This window comes from Colletotrichum scovillei (assembly GCF_011075155.1).
Source record: "Colletotrichum scovillei strain TJNH1 chromosome Unknown Contig00001, whole genome shotgun sequence".
Taxonomy (NCBI): Eukaryota; Fungi; Ascomycota; class Sordariomycetes; order Glomerellales; family Glomerellaceae; genus Colletotrichum; species Colletotrichum scovillei.
Window position 1 is genome coordinate 4,185,309 of NW_023336259.1, and position 20,290 is coordinate 4,205,598.

At 50.6% G+C, this 20,290-nt stretch overlaps 4 protein-coding genes across 4 annotated transcripts; 2 read left to right on the forward strand and 2 right to left on the reverse strand.

Annotated features, from left to right (window-relative positions):
- Positions 1-3,611: 3,611 nt before the first annotated feature.
- On the reverse strand, positions 3,612-6,554 carry HER10_EVM0003397 (tannase and feruloyl esterase). Its single transcript, XM_035473074.1, has 3 exons — positions 5,959-6,554; positions 5,162-5,902; positions 3,612-5,106 (listed from the first exon to the last, which is right to left on the reverse strand). The coding sequence occupies exons 1-3, from the start codon at positions 6,421-6,423 to the stop codon at positions 4,771-4,773; spliced, it is 1,542 nt and encodes a 513-aa protein (XP_035338174.1). The 5' UTR covers positions 6,424-6,554; the 3' UTR covers positions 3,612-4,770.
- A 989-nt stretch (positions 6,555-7,543) lies between these two features.
- HER10_EVM0004386 (uncharacterized protein) lies at positions 7,544-9,447 on the forward strand (the record flags this gene model as incomplete). The annotated part of the gene is made up of 7 exons (XM_035474034.1): positions 7,544-7,583; positions 7,637-7,765; positions 7,827-7,855; positions 7,919-7,949; positions 8,093-8,276; positions 8,328-8,445; positions 8,509-9,447. 7 exons carry the CDS (start codon positions 7,544-7,546, stop codon positions 9,445-9,447), a joined length of 1,470 nt encoding a protein of 489 aa, XP_035338266.1.
- A 154-nt stretch (positions 9,448-9,601) lies between these two features.
- HER10_EVM0004076 (flavin containing amine oxidase) lies at positions 9,602-12,957 on the reverse strand (the record flags this gene model as incomplete). Its single annotated transcript, XM_035473732.1, has 3 exons — positions 9,602-10,653; positions 10,726-11,114; positions 12,941-12,957. The coding sequence occupies 3 exons, from the start codon at positions 12,955-12,957 to the stop codon at positions 9,602-9,604; spliced, it is 1,458 nt and encodes a 485-aa protein (XP_035338239.1).
- On the forward strand, positions 11,968-14,530 carry HER10_EVM0012435 (uncharacterized protein; the record flags this gene model as incomplete). The annotated part of the gene is made up of 3 exons (XM_035481831.1): positions 11,968-12,820; positions 12,897-14,015; positions 14,512-14,530. Exons 1-3 carry the CDS (start codon positions 12,048-12,050, stop codon positions 14,528-14,530), a joined length of 1,911 nt encoding a protein of 636 aa, XP_035339006.1. The 5' UTR covers positions 11,968-12,047.
- Positions 14,531-20,290: the final 5,760 nt, after the last annotated feature.

The following is a 20,290-nucleotide window of genomic DNA, read 5'->3' on the forward strand; positions in this document are numbered from 1 at the left end:
GGTCGAGAAGCCCTTCGTGCCCACCATCGAGGAGGCCGAGGAACTCATCCAGATCGCTAGGGAGAATGAGCGCCTCATCTGCGTCTATCAGAACCGTCGCTGGGACAGTGACTTCCTCACGGTCAAGAAGATGATTGCCGATGGCGTCTTCGGCCGTGTCTACGAATTCGACACCCACTTTGACCGCTTCCGCGCTGACCGTCCTACGTCATGGAAGGGCGAGCTGACCATGGCCGAAGGAGGCGGCGCCCTCTTCGACCTGGGATCCCACCTCATCGACCAGGCCTACAACCTCTTTGGCATGCCAGAGACCGTCTACGGCAAGCTCGTCAGCCAGCGCGACGGCAAGTTCGACCCCGAGGACCCCGACAGCGTGCACGCGCAGCTCTGCTACCCAGACGGCCTCATCGTCAGCGTACGCATCGGTGTCATGAGCGTCGAGACAAGCCAGCCTCGCTTCTGGGTGCGCGGCACCAAGGCCAGCTACCACAAGACGTGCCTCGATCCGCAGGAGGACCAGCTCAAGGCCGGCGCGAAGCCCACCGATCCTGGTTTCGGTGTTGAGGACCCCATGAACGGCGGAAGGTTGCTGCTGGTCAAGGAGGGCGGCCAGGTCGAGGAGCGCATGAAGCCGACGCACAAGCCGGAGACGTACCTCAAGCTCTTCGAGGGTTTCGCCAAGGCTGTTGAGACTGGAAGGGAGGAGTACGTTCCTGTGCCGGCGAGAGAGGCGCGGGATGTCCTGCGTATTATCCACGCTGTCAAGGAGAGCGCAAAGTCGGGACGCGAGGTTCGGTTCTAAGACATTTGATGAAGTCTGAGATGTCTCTACCGCATGGTCCGAGGTTAGCCGCCGTCGATGGTCTCGGGGAGCCGATGCGATGAGGCGTTCGTGGCGTAGCGTGCCGAGCCGATGGGAGAAAATTAGAGCCCGTTGACGCAATACTAGCAAGTACTAGTAAGTCACGTATAAGTTTGTCTATTTTGGAAGCGAGAGGGCTCTAGGTACTACTTACATGTAGCGAGTCTGTCGTATTGTAGCGGTTGCGTCTTATAGTAATCGAAAACGTATTTCATGTCAGCTCGTTCCGGTATGCAGAGTTGCCGTTTATGGAGATTTAGTCTCAGAGACACCGGAGGGCAAAGTCTTGGACGTGCCCGCAACGGGGGACAAACACCGCCGATCTCCCGCAACGCGCGAAGCCAAGACTCCGACGACACCCAAAGGTGTTGGCGCCTACTGGTAAAAGGAGAGTTCTGTCCAGTCGCGTGAGAGATTTAATCTGGGATGAGGGAGAAGTTGCGCAGGAATCTGGCTGAGCTTGCACTTTAACCGGGCTGGGGATGTCTCAAGGCAGGATCTTGGCACACGATGATGGCGGCCCCTAGATTCCTTCCCGTCGCGATGACATCCGGTGAGCAGTCGGAAGGTGTGATCGAAACCCCGCATGACGGAAGGAAATGTCTCGAGGTTATATCGAGTTGAGGAAGAGCGGTGGAGTATAAAAGGTAGTCGCGATGGCCAGTGGGAGCATCTATCCTGAGATATCATCAGCAAACTTGCACTCAGATCATCGCAATATCCCTAATTCATCTCACCAATACCTAATACATAATCTCCAAGATGCGTTTCAGCCTATTCACCCTCTTCTCTTACGTCGCCAGTGTTCTCGCTGGTCGATACATCGTCTTCCTTGCCCCGGTAAGACCCTCAGTCTGGACTGAGCTCCATCGTATACCGTCTTGATACTGACTACCGGAAACAGGCAACCAATATTGACCAGTTCGTTCACAAGCTTCGCACTCGAGACAGCGATCTCAGGGTCATCACGAAGTGGACCGGCACGACTGCCGGTCTTTACGGTGTTGTCATCGACTCGAATGTGTGGAATGTCTGGACTCTGCGCAAGTTCCGTGAGGTCAGGCTGGCCGAAGAGGACCAAATTGTCACGCTTACCCCTCTGCCGACTGCAGGCTTGCCCGCGGAGCCAGAAGACACCCCATTTCCTCTCCCTGGCTGGAGCTGAACGGGTAAATCAAATCACGAGTCGTTCTGGAAAACCAGTCTACATCCGCGGACTAAGGAGACACCGGCGAGATTGGGACCCGGTATATCAACAATTTGTTTGCGTTCTGGCTCGAATGAGTCGGTCAAAGGGGCGGAAACCAATACGAAGGATTCAAAGTTTAAGTGGCTAGCTTTTGTGAACACCTTATGTTACTCAGTCAGGACGCAGAATAGGAACCGTTACCTAATTTGATCTCATGATACTTCTGCCCGGTCGAAATAGCTATGCTGCTCAGGTTTCTCTATGGTCCCATCTCTCGTCCGTACTAGGTAGTGATCCATACAGTATAATCGTTTGCATTTTTTACCAGAGACGTATGCAAAGCGCTCCAACGTCGTGATATCCATTTGGCGAGAAACTTCGTGTCCATCGTTTAAGACACACTGAAGATGTTGAAGGCTTATATGTACGATCTGATAAGTGTCTTTCAAACCCGGGCTTCGAGCGACAATGGAACGTACTTGCTGATTGTCCACATCCAGGTTCCACACCTCCTAGTTGTCATTTTGAGGCAGACCTGAAGGCTGGAAATAGTCCACGTAATCACATCTGTGCAATGAAGTTTATAATATGGATTGTGGGAACTCACACATCCACCGCCCTTGAACTCTTGCGGGAACACCTGCCTAAGTCCGGCTGTCCGTCAGCTTCCGTCAATCTAGGCAAGGTTGTATACGGCGCGTTGCGATTGAATGTACGCCCCGAGCTTGTGTCACCCATAAGCCATCAATCTCTACTTGCACTGATACAAAAGTCAGAGGCTGCCCAAGGGGCTTCGTCCACACAGTCCTCGAATAGCTGAATAAGGGAAGTGCTCGAGATGGATTTTTTTGCAGCTAAAGCAGTTCCAACTGCTCCGTATAAATTAGTACTGCACCCACCAGTGCCTGGATACGCGCGCACACGCACGGCAGATGAAACGCCCCCTGATGACTCGACGATGTCCCGACACCGGCGTATCCGGACCTCTGTCAAATGCCAACGGCCTTTTGCGGGTAAGGCTGCCGTCCAACCGGCTGGGCGAGTGGGGGGTTCCTTGCCTTATTTGACATGAACTGGAGTTCGGACTGAGTCGAAGTGTCGATCTTATCTGTGCTTGACATCAAGCGAGGCTTTGCGAATTAAAGACTCGGGTTCGGTATGCCGAGTCATTGTAATTTGTTACTTTTGACGGCACGTCACACGACATCCGCAACTTCATAGGCAAGTGGAAGTCTTCGCCTAACTGATCACTTTCGTCTGAGCCTGTCATTGAACGATGGCTCTGTCCCAATGTCGGTAGATGAGTGGGTATGCACTAACCGTGGGTAAGGTGATCTGGACCCGGCTCTAGATCAACTAAAATACTTGTGAAATCTTTTACCACCGCGGTAAGAACCGCAACTTATCAGTCTTGGTGATGTCTAGTTTCCAAAACATTCATTGCCTCCTCCAATCGAGGCAGTACAAATACTTCCATTTCCAGAACACCGACAAGTCTGACTTGGGGCCCCCTGACTCGCTTCATGGAGCCGCAAAGGTGACTGAGTATTTGATGCTCGGGTAGGAGGAGGTTCCGCGGCCACGATTCGTGCTATGGCCATATGGGCAGATGAAGTGGGCGCACAGGCCGACGGATACAGGGACACCGGCACTTAGCCTAAAGTCTAACAGAGCTATCACATCGGCCGAGAGACTGAATGAACCACGATCAACCACTGATTGATACGGCGTAACCGTTGTACAAGCTAAGTCGGGTACGCCCGTCTTGTTAGACTGCTCCGAGTAAGTGTTCTTAGTCCAATAATAGCAATCGTAAACGCATCTATAAGAGAGGATTGTTGCCCGGATTCTTCGAAGCTCGTGAACAGAGGATCAACAGATTCGTTCAGTACACTCTTTGGCTTGTAGAAACCATCACACTCTTTCGTTACATTCTTTACTTACGCTCTTTTCCAAAATGCCTTCGCTTATTTCCGTGGTTCTTGCCAGCCTGATGGCCTCCCCTATCCTGGCCGCCATCTCTTCCCCCAACTACGTCCCCTTCGAACTGGAGAAGCGCGATTGCGGCTTCAGCTACTGCGATTGCCAGCGCGTCCAGTGCAGACTTGACTTTTGCTTCGATGACCATGTTGACCCCTGGATTCTAGTCGACAGTGCCAGTAAGTTTCCATCATCCTCGATATTTGACCTTTCTTCCTTGAACACGTCGCTGACCTTCCCGTCTCACAGTGAACGGCTACTACGGGGTTGACTGCGGCCAATTCGACAACTGGGCGCGCAACGAGCCCGCCGAGTACTGCAACAACGGCCTGCGCAAGGGCAATGCCCTCTTCTACATCAACCGCAAATTTGGATCCCTCGGAAAGTCCTTCACCGTCAACTACAAGAACACCAACGCGGCGGATCCCCACCGTGGCTCTGTTTCTGGCAGCTGCTACCCTGTCCAGGACGTTCAGTGCAAGTGCCACTCCAGATATAACGCTGAAAAGCACGACTGCTCGAACAGCTGCAGTGACTAGACGAACACTCCACAGTGAACGTTATAGAATAACTTGGGGAACCTGCTGTATGGCTTGTTCGACTAAGTGGGTGCGCTTGAGATTTCGGATGTGTGCTGCAAATGATACCACAAGGACATAGAACTAGAGGATCCAAATCCATGACAATGAACGGCCGATCGGCCATTTCATCCAAAAAAAGCAATGACCTTGAGTGATACCTATAAACTGCCTTCGCATGACCAGCATCGTGTTCCCAGATTCCTATCACAGTCCGAATCGACAACGCTCTTCTGCGGATATGGGCACAAGATGCGGTCTTGGACATTTCCTTCCAGAACAGTAACCTTGACCAGTGTATGGTCCGGTGCGGTGCCATTCTCAACCCATGCACGGAGTTGACCAAATAGACTAGTTGGCCCTCCGCTCCTCCCTCCACCGCAATGGCCCATGCCGGGTACCTCGAAGTGGCGGTAGAAGTCATGAACTGCCGGGATAAGATCAGATACTCTGTTGTAGTACTTGGTACTCCCCTTTGGAGGGAGAAGCTCGTCAAGCTGTGGGAATATTAAGCTTTTCCGCTGCCCAGAGGAGGACAAGGGGCTGACTTACGAGACCGTGAAAGGTGATCAACTTCCCTCCGCCATCACGAAAAGCAGAGAGATCAGGATCATCAGTACCAATAATCGAGTTGTACCTTTGCCGCCCTTGGTGTGCCATCCAGTCAAACTCAGCATGACTGACGTTGGAAAGATCAAAATCTGAACTCCTTGCGACAAACAACGAAAGCCATTGCACAGCAATGGGCAATGGCACACCTCTGCAAGACCCTGTGGAGCAGTTGGTGGCAGCGACGCCGACAGCCAGATCAGTACCAGGATTCAGTCCCGGCCACAGCTGTACGCCCTGGGAGTTGCGCATCCCCTGCCACGTAGCATCGACTACAGCTGCTGCTGCACGACTGACTTCAGGTGCCTCAGAGCAGTTGATTGCTCGACCGACCATCGTGAAAGGATTGAATGCATCAAGGCACGCATCGACTTCACTAATAATCCCGTCTTTGACACCGTCTAATCCATCACAAGCAGACACTGCCGCGGCTGTGATCGCCGTGAGTTCGCAGGCACGAGGGTACTTCCCAATCATGTTCATGTACTGCTGAGGCCAGAGCATGCTAGGGAAGAAATCGGTCCATTGAATCCCTGGAGCACCGGCGGCGATACCATCATACTGAGTTGGATACTGTTGTGCCAGCATGAGCCCTTGACGGCCCCCTTGGGAGCAGCCATTCCAGTAGGAATAGTCTGGTCCGCGACCATAATAGTAATTGATGAGCGACTTCCCAATGATTGCCTGCATTTTTTGAGAATCAGAATTGTCAGCTGTGCGAAGGTGGTCCAATGACTTACCCCGTCATCGAGTGACACAGACGCAAGGTTTTGCAGATTGTATAGGTTAACATTTCCAGGGCTGAGAAGTGCCCAAGGACTCGCGTCCAAAGAGTTCCCCAACCCAGCGTCAGTCGTGATCGTCGCATAGCCGTCAGCTATTGCTCCTCCCATGGCGCTGTAAAAGGGTTCACTGCGGCCTGCAACCCAACCGCCGCCCCCGACAGCCTGGAGACGACCGTTCCATCCCTCTGCGGGAAGCCAAGCTTCGAAGTTGACGACATCGTCTTGACCTGGGTGGGTGTAGGTTACTGTGATGTTACAGAAGCTCGCGTTCTGCACTTCGACTGATGGCTGGGTGAAGCGAACAGAAGAAGGAACAGAGGTGGTGTAATTGGTGACAAAACTTGTCTGTAGGGACAGAATCTCCGCCCCGAACAATGAGATATTCCCAAACGTCGTGGGGGCGCAAGGAAATGCCGACATTTTGAAAGGAGACAAGCTCACGATAGAAAGAGTGGAGAGGATGGACACGGCGCTGCAAATAACAGCATCTCAAAATATTACTGCTTAATTTGCGGCGTATTTATACAGATCTCATAGCGGCGTGTTTGTTCTGTTCACCAAGCTACATGGCAAAACCATCTGGGTAGGATCGCTAAAACCCCCAAAGTTGTCAAGCGTGAGGGTGTTGAGCTGATTTGCGCACATTAATCAAGACCTCAGCCATCCAACGCAGCTGTCATATGAGGATCGGCTAAATAGGCTCCCGCAGAACGCTCTTTGTACCCAAATATCCTTGATATTCCTCGACAGGATCCGGATCCTAGCCCGAAGCCTTTGAATAACTTTGACGTTGTCAACTACCTAAGGATTGAGATTTCGGTGCTTGATGTATCCCGACTTTGACGGATTAGTCAAATCTAGGCCCAGGGTTTTGGTGAGTTCATATTGAAGGCTGAAGGCAGTTAACAGCATTGAATTCCGTGAAACAACTGTTATCGCTCGTGTGAAGCCCTTGTAGACATGTCCCTACATTATATAATCAATCACCTGTTTACTTGGGGGATATCAAATGCAAACCGACCCATGTGTGCTTCTACAATTCATAGCCTATGGTGGTCTGCTTCGGACTTTCTATCAAATATCAACGGCATGCAGTCATAACAAAGGCGGCTTTGTTTATGACAATCTGAGTAGCTGAGGCCGGTCTCGGACCAAGTCATCATGCAAGCACTTGCATCTCGGAGAAGCTCGTATAATGACGGACTTACGAGAAACACAGTGCTTACCTTCGGAGGTACATCAATGCTGAGAGAAAGAAGTGAGATCAGAGACACCAATCAAGCGCTGCTCTCGTATCGCCTCGCTTATTTGTGTCGTGGTTTCGCTACTAGCTGCACTTGGCTAGGTGCTAGTGAACGCCACAGCGGAACAGCGGAAGCGGTGGCATGACATTCAGCCCTCAAGATTTCAACGTTCACGCGCCAGCATTCCATACGGCAAGACTCGCCAACACAAGAAGAAGTAGTTATTGCGCGTAATTCCCAGGTAGTTTTTGGCTTGAGACATCTTATGTATCCTCACTGACTTCAAGCTTGTCAGAATGGTCGTCCCGAGGAACAAAGTCGCAGTGATCGGGCTTGGTGAGTAAAGTAAAAGTGTGGGAAAACTAATTGGCTATTCTGACACAGAGTAGGTGCCTTTGGTATCGTATCTCTCAAGAATCTCGCCGAAGAGGGTTTCGATGTGACCGGGTTTGAGCGCAATCCCTATGTTGGTGGTCTTTGGAAGTTCACACGGGAGGACAAGACTTCTGTGCTGCCTAGTGAGTAGAAGGATGCTTCGGCTGCCATTAATTTAGACAATCACTGACTGGAATCCAATAGCAACTATTGTTAATATCTCGAAAGAAAGAGTAAGACTTTCAGTAACGTGCAAACGAGTCACTTGATGGTCAATGCAACTTACACATGATCAGGGATGTTTCACAGACTTCCCGTTTCCTGATGGTAAGTCTGTCAAACAAACTGAAAGCTAGCATTCTCACAACCCCAAGCGACAACCAGTCAACCCTCGGCCGAGGAGGTGGCACAGTATCTTGAAGACTATGTCGATCACTTCAAGCTGCGATCAATGATGCGCCGCAATACAGTTGTCACTCATGTATCGCATGATGATGCTCTTAACAAATGGATTGTTGAAATTTCCGATTCGCCCAAAGAAATGTTCGACAGGGTCATCATCGCGACAGGAATGAACCAAACACCCAACTATCCGAATGTCAAAGGGATTGAGCTGTTCAAGGGCGAAACGCTCCACTCCAAATCTTACAAAAGGTTAACCACACTATTTCAGTTTGGTACTTTCTTTGCTAATGCGCAATTCAGCCCAGAGAACTTCACAGGGAAGAAAGTGTTGGTCTTCGGCTTGGGAAACACCGGCGCTGACACTGCAACATCACTTGTGGGCTATGCAAGCGAGATCTATGTTTCTCACCGAGAGGGTGCTCTCATCGTAAGTTAGGTATGGATCCCAATCCGTCGAAGATCAGGTCTGATCTATCATAAGCTTCCTCGAACCAACAAAGGCCGCCCCATTGACCACACACTCAACATTCGCTTGATCACTTTTCAAAGGCTTCTCGAGCGGTTCTTCCCCAATCTATCTGAACGCCTTTTCAATGGATTTGTTAAAAAGCTGCAGGATTCTGCATTCAAAATCCGTCCTGAGTGGAATCTCTCACCAGCTCCTTCGATCAAAACCAGCACCCCGGTCGTCTCAGACGAGATCGTCCCAGCGCTTGAGAGTGGTAAAGTTAAATCTGTCACGGGTGTCAGTTGCGTAACCGGGCCGAATGAAGTTGAATTGATGGGTGGAAGAACTTTGAAGGTAGATGCTATCATTTACTGCACTGGATACAAACCCAACTTCAGTCTATTGGATCACGAAGCTGATCCAACGGCTGATACCACACCGAAGTGGACTGCGTCCCAGGGGTCTAGGGGCAAACCGCTGCCTCGCTTGTATCAGAATGTTCTGTCTCTCAAGTACCCGGACTCACTCGCATTCATGGGGTGCGTGGCATTTGCAACGGGGGCATTCGTTCTATATGACCTGGCGTCCATGGCTGTCGTGCAGATCTGGAAGGGGAACTCGGACCTTCCACCTCAGCACGAAATGGAGCGGTCGGTTGATGAGCACCATGACTGGCTGTGTGGCCTTGCAAAGAAAAGCAATATTCACCCACAGCTTGTCAATGGCCATTCTTGGTCAGCATGGGCGGACAAGATGGCTGGGACTGGGGTTGACGAATATTTGGGATGGGGTTGGAAGGGATGGTGTTACTGGCTCAAGGATCGGTCTTTCTGCAACCTCCTCATGGGAGGTATCTACAGTCCACACATCTACCGCTACTTCGATGGCAAGCGAAGTCGGTGGGACCAAGCGAGGGAAGAAATCGAGAAGGTGAACGGCAACATTTCCAAAAACAGGCCCAAAACCGATTAGCACAGAGTCTTTCAATTTCGTCGTCTACCTAAGCTAGATACGCTGACAATATGTTGCAACGCGGATTAACCTTTCAATTCTCTATGCCCGTCATTGGACCTCCCAATAATCAGTGGTAGGTCAAGACTCTATTCATCTAATGTAGTCTAGTCTATCAAGAAGCTGCCTCATTGCAAGGTGCAGTAACCCCTGTTGCAAGCCCATTCGCAGCCAGGACACGTAGAGCAGCCGCTTCGCCACTCCAGTACGCGCCAGTTGTGGTCCCCAAGGCAACGAAAGGTGCGGTGTGCTCGCCGGCAAACCAAATGCCTCGTTCAGGCATGCCAGCTCTCATGGCTTGGACGTCGAGATCTAAATGGATCTGTTGGTCCTCTTTGCTCTCGTCCGCCCGAGTGTCGTCCTGTGTCTCTGTTGCAGGATTGAAGGTGCTCTCGCTGACTTGGAAGTTGGTGTAAGATCCATTCCCTGCGAATTCGTCACCGTGCCAATTTGTGGCGAGAATGGTCGAGGGCACACAGTTCTCGTGACCAGTTTTATAGTTCGGAAGCCGACTGTAGTAAGGCTGGAAGAATCGGTCAAGAACATCGAAGTATTCGGCGCTGTCGGGAGCAAGGCCCTGGATAAGAGATAGGACATACTCCGCACACGGATCGTACGTGTATATAAGGAGGGTCGGCATGGCATGAGATCCGAACACTGCCGGCGAGGACAAAGGAACCATCTCGATGGGCCAGTGTTTCTGATCGGCGGGGACGTACTCAGGGTTGAGAAAGTGAATGAAGCTGGGAAAGCTGCCGTCTACCTCCCGGTTTACCTGGCTTTCTTCGAGGTATGGCGTGCTATACGGTTGCTGACCACCATTTGCTGCTATATTCTCATCCCAGAATGCGACGGGAAAGGTAAGATAAACCTTCTCTAGACTGCTGTAGGAGGCATTCTTGATTGCCATCTGAATGCACTCTGGCAAAGGAGGAACGAAAGACGGTTTCCCAGTCTTAAGACAGCCCAAAGGAACTGCTACCACCACTTCGTCAAATTCAAAAACGTCATCTAATGTTTTGACCACGACTCTAGTATCCTGAGACTCGGATGATGTACTGTCAACGCTGCTGACCACAGCGGATAGATGGATTTCCGCCTGGGCGATGGATTTCGCCGCGACACCCTGGAGAATGTTATTATGATTCTCCATAACGTAGAGATTCTCTGATATTCAGTGGGTCGCCCACTCTGTTAGTAAAGTTATTTGTGAGGAGGGATATTTCAAGGGGTATTTACCGCCGTCGAGGCATTCCTCAAGCCAAAACCACTTGAGGCTTTGTCGCTCCCATGAGTCTCCTATGAAGGAACCCCACATCTCTGCTAGTAGTAGAACCCGGGCTTGCTCGTCCTGTGTAAGCTTTCCTTCGGCGAGCTGCTGACCAAAAAAGTCTTTTAGGCTCCGCTCCGGATTGATGTTTGCACAGTCGCTGTTGCTGTATTTGAAAGCCTCTTCAATTAGAGACCAGACCGTATCGAGTCCTGTGTCGGCAAGGTCCTTCGGGATTATGTCACCACTGGTCCCAAAGACATGTGTAGTGTCCGCAACAGCACACAGAGAGGTGCCGCTGGACTTAGCCAAGCTAAAGATAGGGTTGTTATCTGTGCCATGGATCCAATTGGGACCTCTTCGTCACGGGTTCGTCAGTAAACCGCATCTTGAGCTCTTGGCTCTAGGGACCTCAGAGTGACAAACGTATCAACGGCATGATGAAGCAATCTGGACTGATGTATCTGAGTATGCGCTTGTTAGCAAGTTAAATGTCCTGTCGTCTCACACTCCCGACTGAACGTACCCGACCTCCGATCCTATCTCGAGCTTCCAAAATAGTCACCTTGGCTCCCCCATCGATTAGAAGCTCCGCACATCGCAGTCCAGCCAAGCCAGCCCCAATCACCCCGACATGAAGCTTTTGGGGAGATGCACCGGCTCTTCGGATAGGTGGGCGTGGCTGAAAAGACTGCAGCAGATCGTGAGAGTATCTCAAGAGATCCTTTTTCATCCGGGGCATGACCCCTGGGGCAACAAAGCCTGCGCTTGAATGGTTTCGGCCTTCCATGCTGGGGATAGAGATGAATCGATGAAGCAAAAGGTCAATTTGGAGCAGAAGAACACAGCCTGATATTGACCTGACCCCGATCGCTCTCCTGATATGGCCAGGGAGGTCATCCTGGCAGCCACGGCAGGCTATCAACCAACGGCGAAACACTTCCCTGATTTGTCTTGACTGTGCCACATGCCACCAATACATGATTGGCGGGTTATCCCACCTCTCACACGGACGTCTCTGGGAATAAGCACTCCTGTGCGTGATCACGCAAAAGAGTGGGAGGGATGCTGCATGATCCAATATTACTATGTGCCACAAGCGTCTACGCCTGCATTCCCACAGCCTTCCCGGTCAATAACAAGACTGTCCCAAGACTTGGCTGGCCGGCTTGGTATTTCAGTTAGCACTCCCCTTCAAATCTCGCGCGGGGTTCCCGAACAACTCTACCATACCTCATGTTCAGAACTTCACCTTGCATCGCCGCCAGCCTAAATTGCTACCAGTCTCATCATGGCTGAAGCGCTCGCTATGATCGGACTGGCGTCCGCCCTGATTCAATTTGTTGAGTTCGGTGGCAAGGTGCTACGGCAGCTTCGCCGGCTCGAGAGCGACATGACTGGTGTTCCGACTGTCTTTAAGAACGTCCGGTCGCGATTACCGCTGATGGTTGACCTCGTCCAAAAGCTTATCATCCGTATGGATGCCGGACTTATCGATAAAAAATCCCAGGAGACAATGCTTCCTGTTGTACGAAGCTGCATGGCTCAGGCTGAGCAGTTGGACAGTTTAATAGTCAAGACTCTGCCCCAACATCACGAGTCTCACTGGTCTCGTGGAAGAAAGGCAGTCGTTGGAGTGCTCGTTGAGTCCGATGTCGAGCGGATTGAAGCCGCGTTGAAAGCAAACTTTGACCTGCTTTCCCAGGCCGGGACCTTTCATCTGGCAGATGGTGACATGGCTGACACGAAGAAAGGCTTGGGCGGCAGCTCGGGGATGTTCAACTTCTTAGGTTCGAATGTACATGTCACCCTCCAGAGTCCCGATCTTACGACTAGCCCTCCTGGTTACGACGTTTCGGAAACTGAGCATTTTCGATCACCGTTCCAGCCGCCCCCACTTCCGGAAGAGCCGAAAGATGCTCCGGGAGCGGCGAAGCCACCGGTGTTTATGGTTCCCTTTCATCGTGACTCCAATTTTCTGGGAAGAAGATCTACGCTAGATGTTATCGACCAAAGATTCGAGTCGCAGTCATACGTTGCCCTAGCGGGCCTTGGCGGTATAGGGTAGGTCTTCTGGCACATTTGACGCCGATTGTCACTTTCGCGGTTACGATCCCTGTTACTCAAACAGCCAAACTAGGAAATCCCAAATAGCTATCGAGTACGCCTACCTCTACCGCGAACGATACCCTGAAGCCCATATCTTCTGGGTCTATGCCAGCGATCCTATACGGTTCGAGGAATCATATCATCATATTGCGAGAAAGATGGCTTTTCCGGGGTGGGACGATCACCAAATGGATACTTTGCAATTCGTTCACGACGGACTCAGCAGCATTGACTCTGGGAAGTGGCTACTTATCCTGGACAATGCGGACGATGAGTCTATGTTTCATAGTAGAAGAGCCAGCGAGCGCTCCAATTCTCGTACGAACGACTCGGATAGTAGCGCCAAGTCATATGCGCGCTACATACCCAACAAGCACGAAGGTTCCGTTCTGATAACTACACGCGATAGACGAGTCGGCGAGCGGCTGTCAGGCAGGCATAGGCCCATTGACATCTCTGTCATGACACCGGGAGAGTCGATGGAGCTGCTGCGATCGAAAATGATTGAAGAGGACTGGTGTGAGAAGGACGCACATAGACTGGTCATGGAGCTCTCTCACCTTCCTCTAGCCATCACCCAGGCCGCTGCATTCATCAGTGAGAACTGTCTGAGCATCGACGAGTATCTGACAACCTTACGTGCGGGAGACGACGATGCCAAGGAACTCTTGAGTGAGCACCTCGAGGATTCGCGGAGAGATATCGACACCGAAAACTCAGTCGTACGCACATGGAAACTGTCTTTTGACCAAATTTTGCGAAATGTTCCCCGCGCAGCCGAAGTTTTGTCGTTGGTCGCCGTGCTCGACTACCACTCTGTTCCGGTTTCATTATTGCGCAAAGACAAGGAAACCGAGACAGGTTTTCGCATAGCACTTGGGGCTTTACAGGCTTTCTCACTGCTGACGGCCTCGCGTGGCAGAGATGCGGTGTGCAAGACGCACCGGCTAGTGTCCTTAGCAATGCAGCGTTGGCTCGAAGCGCGAGGAACGTTATCTTATTGGCATTGTGAGGGCCTTCGCGCTCTGGCCAAGGCATTTCCTGGTCCTGGTTGCCAGAAGTATAAGGAATGGCCGTTGTACGAAGCGCTTGTACCACATACAGCACAAGTGTTAGCATGCCAATTCGAGGCCATCGATGACTTGCTCTTGTCAGCACAGCTAATGGTTGCAGTCGGTCTCTACCAAATGTCCAGGTGTAGGTTCGAAAAGGCTTTTGAACTTTGTCAAAGGTCGTACGATATCTGTCGAGATCTTCTTCCTGCTGATGACCCATTGGCGCTAGACAGCGTGCAGACCTTGGGCGAAGCGCTTCTGCATCGAGGAGAACTCCAGCTGGCGGCGGCAATGTTAAGCCGAGCTGTCGCAGGCCGCGAGAAAGCCTTAGGAGTAGAGGATCCAGATACGCTTGAGAGTCTAAGCGATCTGACAATTACGCTCATGGAATTGGATGATCTGGATGCTGCGGAGGCTACAGCGCTCAGAGCGTTGGACGGACGGCAGAGGGTGCTTGGAGACCATCACCAAGACACGATCGTGAGCCTCAATATCCATACCATTCTGCTTCATAGGAAAGGGAAACTCGAAGAGGCGGCCACACAATACGAGAAGACATTGCAGCTTAGAGAGAGACTGTTGGGCGCAGAGCATCCCGATACCATCATAACTAGGAACAACTTTGCAAGACTCCAGTACGATCAAGGAAACCTTCAAGGAGCCAGAACAACAATCGACCGTGTCTTAGCTGGAGAGGCAGAGGCCCTTGGACCCGAAGGTTACGATAGTCAGGTGTCGCTGAGCACAAGCGCACTCATTCAAGCTGCACAGGGCGATTCTTCTGGGGCAGTCGCCACGCTTCGGCGAGTCTTGAAGATACGGGATAGTACTCTGGGACAGACACACCCGTCAACGCTGTTTACTCTACAGATGATCAAAGACCTATACGAGGACTTGGCTAGCAAAGGCGGCAGCCATGAAGCTCTCCGGGAGTTGCAGAGCATGATGGAGGGGAGACAGCAGAGACTGATAGACGGTACCCCTCAGCAGGCGACCGCCCTGCTTCGAGCAGGGCTACTGTTCGACTGATAATGGTTCTTCATATCGACTCATATTAAGTCGATGTTCAGTGGTTTCGTTTTGCGAAGGCATCTCTTTTTTCTTTTTCTTCTTTCCCCGATTCTCCCACTTTGGACCTTGTGATCTGCTACACATCCGACGAACTATGTCTAGATCCAGGGTACACGATCTCAGAGCCACAAGTAAAAATATTTTCTATTTTGACTGAATGATAGCATTTAAAGACGATAAATTGATTAACCAGTGTGAACTTCCGTTGACGCAGAGCTCTTCTCGGCTTGCATTGGGTGCCGAGGACGTGAAGGTGAACCGACCTATCACCATCCGAGTTGATGGCGGCTAGAAAGGATGCACCAACGTAAGTGCGGGGTTAGGCTAAATGCGTGAAACTCCAGTTCACAGATATTTGAACCAATGAAGGCCTACAGATATTATCTTCCAAGAAAAAGTACAGGTAGGAGCAAGCTGACATGTTCTAAGAGTCCATATGGCTGTGATGTCCCACACTGTAAGATGTCCTGGCAACTTTCACTCCCGACACCATACGATAAGAGTGGCTAATAAGGCACTAAAGACTACCTAGCAACAAAGGATTCGGTGCCACATGCGAAGCCGGACGTTCAAACGCTTAGAATGGATGCTATCAGAGCCTCGAACCAACCGGTCGAGCCATACAGCCTTCTCACCCTACCGTTAGAAGTTCGGGAGCAGATATACGGCTACTTGATTCATCAAGGCGATCGTCAACCTAAGATCCATGTCGAAATCAGCACGTTCGACGATTGTTTACGGTACAATAGAGTACCAAAAGATCTGCTAGACCTCGCCTTCCTAAGGGTCAACAAACAGATCTATGCAGAAGGCATTGCTACCTTTTATGGAACATGCGTCTTCAAGCCCGTTGCCGACGAACAGACTATTCATCGATTTTTTGATCGACTTTCGAAATATGCGAGGGCACACGTTCGGCATCTTGAGTTGACACCTCGACGTAGTACCGCAACACGATTTCCCGGCCCTCAGCCCAACATATCCCAAGTTCGTGTGACTCCAGTTTGGGGTCCAGCTTGTCGTGCTATTTTGACCCTGCTACCAGGTCTCATAGAGATTAACATACGACTTCGGCCTGTCAACCTTTTTGAGCTTCAAAGGGGCTGCGACATGGAATGGATTTGTGTCCCATTGTCTAGCCTCCAAAGCCCACGGATAAGACTGTCACTTGGTGCACAAGATGCGGAGTCCTCAGATGATCTGACCAAAAAGTGGACCGTTATGATGGAGAAGGCTGTTCTTGAAACGAAGGACTACACAGACGGAATGGAGCGAGCGCTGAGGCACAAAGACGAGTGGGCGAATATGTACTGGATGAACAAAAGAACAATGTCGAAACTTGATATCAAGTATTAAATAACCAAAGGTTTTTGGATTCCTTGCGCATCGAACCGTTATGTGGAGGGAAAGAGATACTCCACAATGATTGTCAATGTGGTTGATGCGGTTTTGACTGGTTATCAGCATACAATATTGGATAGAGTCCCTCCTTCAAAAGCCAGCCTAAGTAATTGTATCGATACTCATATAATCCAAAAGTAGAAATGCCTTCGTCTGGCAACTTCCAATAGGCGTGGATCTGCATTCATCAAGTCCTGAATATATCCCGAGAGATTATCAAATACTCCATTGCGAATATCTTGTCTAGAGGAATCTCCTTTGGGGAGCCATCCTGCGTCATATCGACTTTATGGAATAGCAATCAGTCCTTGAAGAGGCCCTTGTGAGCTGGAAGCGCTCAATTTTGACCACATACCTGGATCCGATTCTTCGCCTATAATCGCGTTGTTGACCAGTGCAAGCTTTTCGACTTCCAGGGCACCGCGCGTTCCCTTATCTACTAGCTCCCCGATGTCTTCTCCCTCCCCATGTGCAAGGCTGCTGAAGAAGTTTGATAGAGAGTTACCATCATAATCGTTTAAGTAACTTTCGTTCTCGAACTCGCTGGCCCGGTCAAGATACCAGGCACCGAAGAGGACTCGTTCGCTGCTTTGATGATTTGGGCATGGGATATGTACTGGCCATTCTCTTTGCTCAATTGTATGTTCTGGAAGTTCACGACTATCGCAGTATCTAATGCCACTTTCGTCGTAAACACAATGGCATCCTTGGTGGACCATCGACGGTTTCCAGCACATGATAGCGAGCTATGTGGCTAAGATTTGTTGTGTGAGAGTTTGATGTAACGATTTCGGGGCGCAATAGCTGGCACCAAGGATTGTGGGTAGGGGTTATCTGCACGCAAATAGCGAGGAAAATTATGGTTGACTTTAGTTCGTTACTTTATACACTGTGATGAAAAATCCGAAATCGATTTGATGGACGCCTTTAAGCCCACGGATCTCTAAGCGCGCGCAAAGAATTCGAATTGAACTCAAGCTATGGAGGGGGTCGATTCGACTGGTTACCACATGTCATTAGCCCAACACTAATGTCGCATTTGAAACTGGGTTGCCCCCCTGTAATGAACATGAACCAGCCTATCGAATAAGCGAGTTGAGATGACTTGAGCGACGGCTTGGGTTTGGATTGAAGTTTATAGGTGGGATGCCAGCCTTTTACGTCCATTTTTACCCAGCACGATTTCTCTCATTCATCCCGTAGCGCCTTGCTTCGACCACATGAACGCACTTGACGACATTTAAGTCGACGTTGTTAATGTATGAGACTTGGCCATTGAAGACTAATCCGATCTTTCTTTCGGAGGAACACCAAGCATTCTCATGACATGAATCAGTTTCTCTTCCTAAAAAAACGCATAAAGTACATCTCATTTGCTCCGATATCCAGAAAGTCCGCTTGAAGAGAAAGAGCAAGAGACCATTCAATTACTTAGTAAATCATATGATGATGCCACTCCATGTCTCGCCATGTCCTGGGAACTTGATGTCTTCTCGCGCTCTGGAAAACGCAGCCCTGAAGCAGCCCGCACCAGGCCTAAAGCTTAATGTGAGAAAAAGTCGACAAGAAACTTGGAAATCGAGAGAACAATTTAGAAAAGCGAATTTGACGTACAAGATGCCACGCTGCGCCGTTGGTGGTGGTGGTGATTCCGTTTTGCCGTAACAGCCGACGTGCTCAGGCACAAGAGACGGCTGAGGGTCACCATTAAGTAGATTCGCCTTGAATTGAACCTCACTCAAGAGGGTTTCAGTGCGTACGCCTGATTTCTCTCTGATCTGACAAGAAGTACTGTCGGTGGATGGTATGACAGTCGGTTGCCATTCATTGTGTGCCGTTCTTTGCCGGCTTTCTTCTGATTCCGGTACCTCATTCTTGGAGTGGATTCGGCGGCCGTCATCTGCATCGATCTCTTGTGACTGGACTTCGGAGCTCTCACTCGTATCTTCGCTTGATTGGCAGTACTCGAGATACTCGAGCTCAGCAGCCCGAAGATAGTAGGCCAGAAGAAGCGGGGTGCCTCCGGGATGTATATCGCATGGTTTGTCGACCGGGACAGGCCAATCTTCGACGAGGTGACCAGGCGTATCATGGTCACCACAGAAATTGCTGTATTTGTCCCATTCGCAGCCGCAATGTTCATGTACGAAGATACGTTGGTAGCACATTTCGTTTGAATCAAACAGACCCAACTTTTCTTCAATGTGATGCTTTGGGGTGATAATTAACACACAGTCAGTGCGCGGCAATTGAGCCAGAATAATCAATGCGATGTGAGACGAACGATGTAGTGTCCGATGGAAATCTTGACGGTTGGGCATGATGAAGTATATCAATACGTGTGCTCGCATCGCCTCCCAGTATGAGGGCCGCCGTAAGCGCGCGCCAAGCGTAGCCCGAAGTTCTGGATACGCCTCAACTGAGTATGCGGCCCATACGGCAACCTAGAGTGGGGAAGCGAGAAACGCAACACGAACTTCCAAATTCGGAAGGAGTTGATCCAAGTCTGAATTGATTCCCAGCGGTTAAAGTCGTCTTCGACCCTGCTGAGGCCTGCTATGCCGGGTCTGTTGCACGGGGCCGGAAATGATTCGTGATCACAATTCTGCGCCGCCTCCTTACGGCCATGAAATGCAAGAAGTCTGCAAGAAGACTGCATTGGGTTGTTATATACAGGAACACGAGCTGGCGTCTATGGCATAGGTATGACTGCCAGAAGATTCAGGGGAGATGGCATTGGCGTCTCAGTTCTGTGTCATCCAGACCACCGGGTTGAGGTCTGCGGGGGGCACAGTTGTAATCCCCGCTCAGTGCCAATTGTCAAGATGGAAAGGCAGCGGGTAAACCCCATGCAATAGACATCCCGCAGGCAAGCCCACAATGCTAGCTCACGCGCGTCGTTTTGGCCGTGCTTGATCCTTCGTATTGTATCCCGTCTTTGCCCAGATCAAAGTATTAACTCGAAATACTAGCATGACTACAGACTCGGGTGAAGGTTGCGATTCCGAGATACTACCCCATCTGAGATATCCTCAGTAGTACATCGCCAGCTCAGTTGGGGCAGTGGCCAATTACACCGACCATACACGCTGAGTCGAGAACATGGTCAAGTCTCTCCATTCACGTTATTTTTTTTGATGGCGTCCGGTCAGACATGGTGATTGGTTGCTTCAATTTCGTCATCGTCAGCTCACACGATACAAGATGTGTGAAGGGATGGAAGTAAATTTTTTTTTTCGCTGTCGACGATAGCACTAGACTCACCGAACAAAAGCTTAAGCTGGAGGGTATCATCAGTTGACGTCAAAGTCCAGTCTATTGCCCTCTGTAACCGGGTCCCTCTTACCCCTCGCTAATCGAACGGCACAAACGCAGCGCATTGCTCTCTGCCGGGCACTTTGCCGAAGTTCCCCTCACAGCTCATATCCTAAAATCAGGATAATGTGACTGTCAGACTTTGGATACCTGCGGATCGGTCGGCGGGTTCAGGAACTGCGAGCCCCAACAATTTTGTAGCCCAACTGATGGCTCTAATTAATAACCGTACCGCACCCGCCACTGAGCACCCAACTTTTCCCCTATTCATCCACTGAGCGCGTGCCACAGAATGTTGTCGAATACTCAATCATTCTCACCTTCACCACAGCCAAGCTGTCGAGATGAGATACCCATCGCGGGTGGTATAGCTCCAATGGGGTCCAATGAAGGTCAGTTGCTTGTCGAGAAACAGGAAGATGCAGAAAAGCAAGGCCCTCACCACCCAGACTCCGATGGAGCAAAACACCAAACCGAGTGTTCAACCACATTTGCTCTCAGCGGGTCGCAGGTCGCTAGACGCTTGACCCTCGACGGCCTCCTTCCAGAAATTCAGTTGCAGATCCTCCGCAATCTCTCGGAC

Bases quoted from the DNA above. Each gene is read 5' to 3' on its own strand.
- HER10_EVM0003397 (XM_035473074.1), bottom strand. From the start codon at position 6,423: ATGTCGGCATTTCCTTGCGCCCCCACGACGTTTGGGAATATCTCATTG. The intron at 5,903-5,958 runs GTAAGTCATTGG...CAAAAAATGCAG, and splicing joins CTGTGTCACTCGATGACGGG to GCAATCATTGGGAAGTCGCT. The intron at 5,107-5,161 runs GTAAGTCAGCCC...ATATTCCCACAG, and splicing joins TGATCACCTTTCACGGTCTC to CTTGACGAGCTTCTCCCTCC.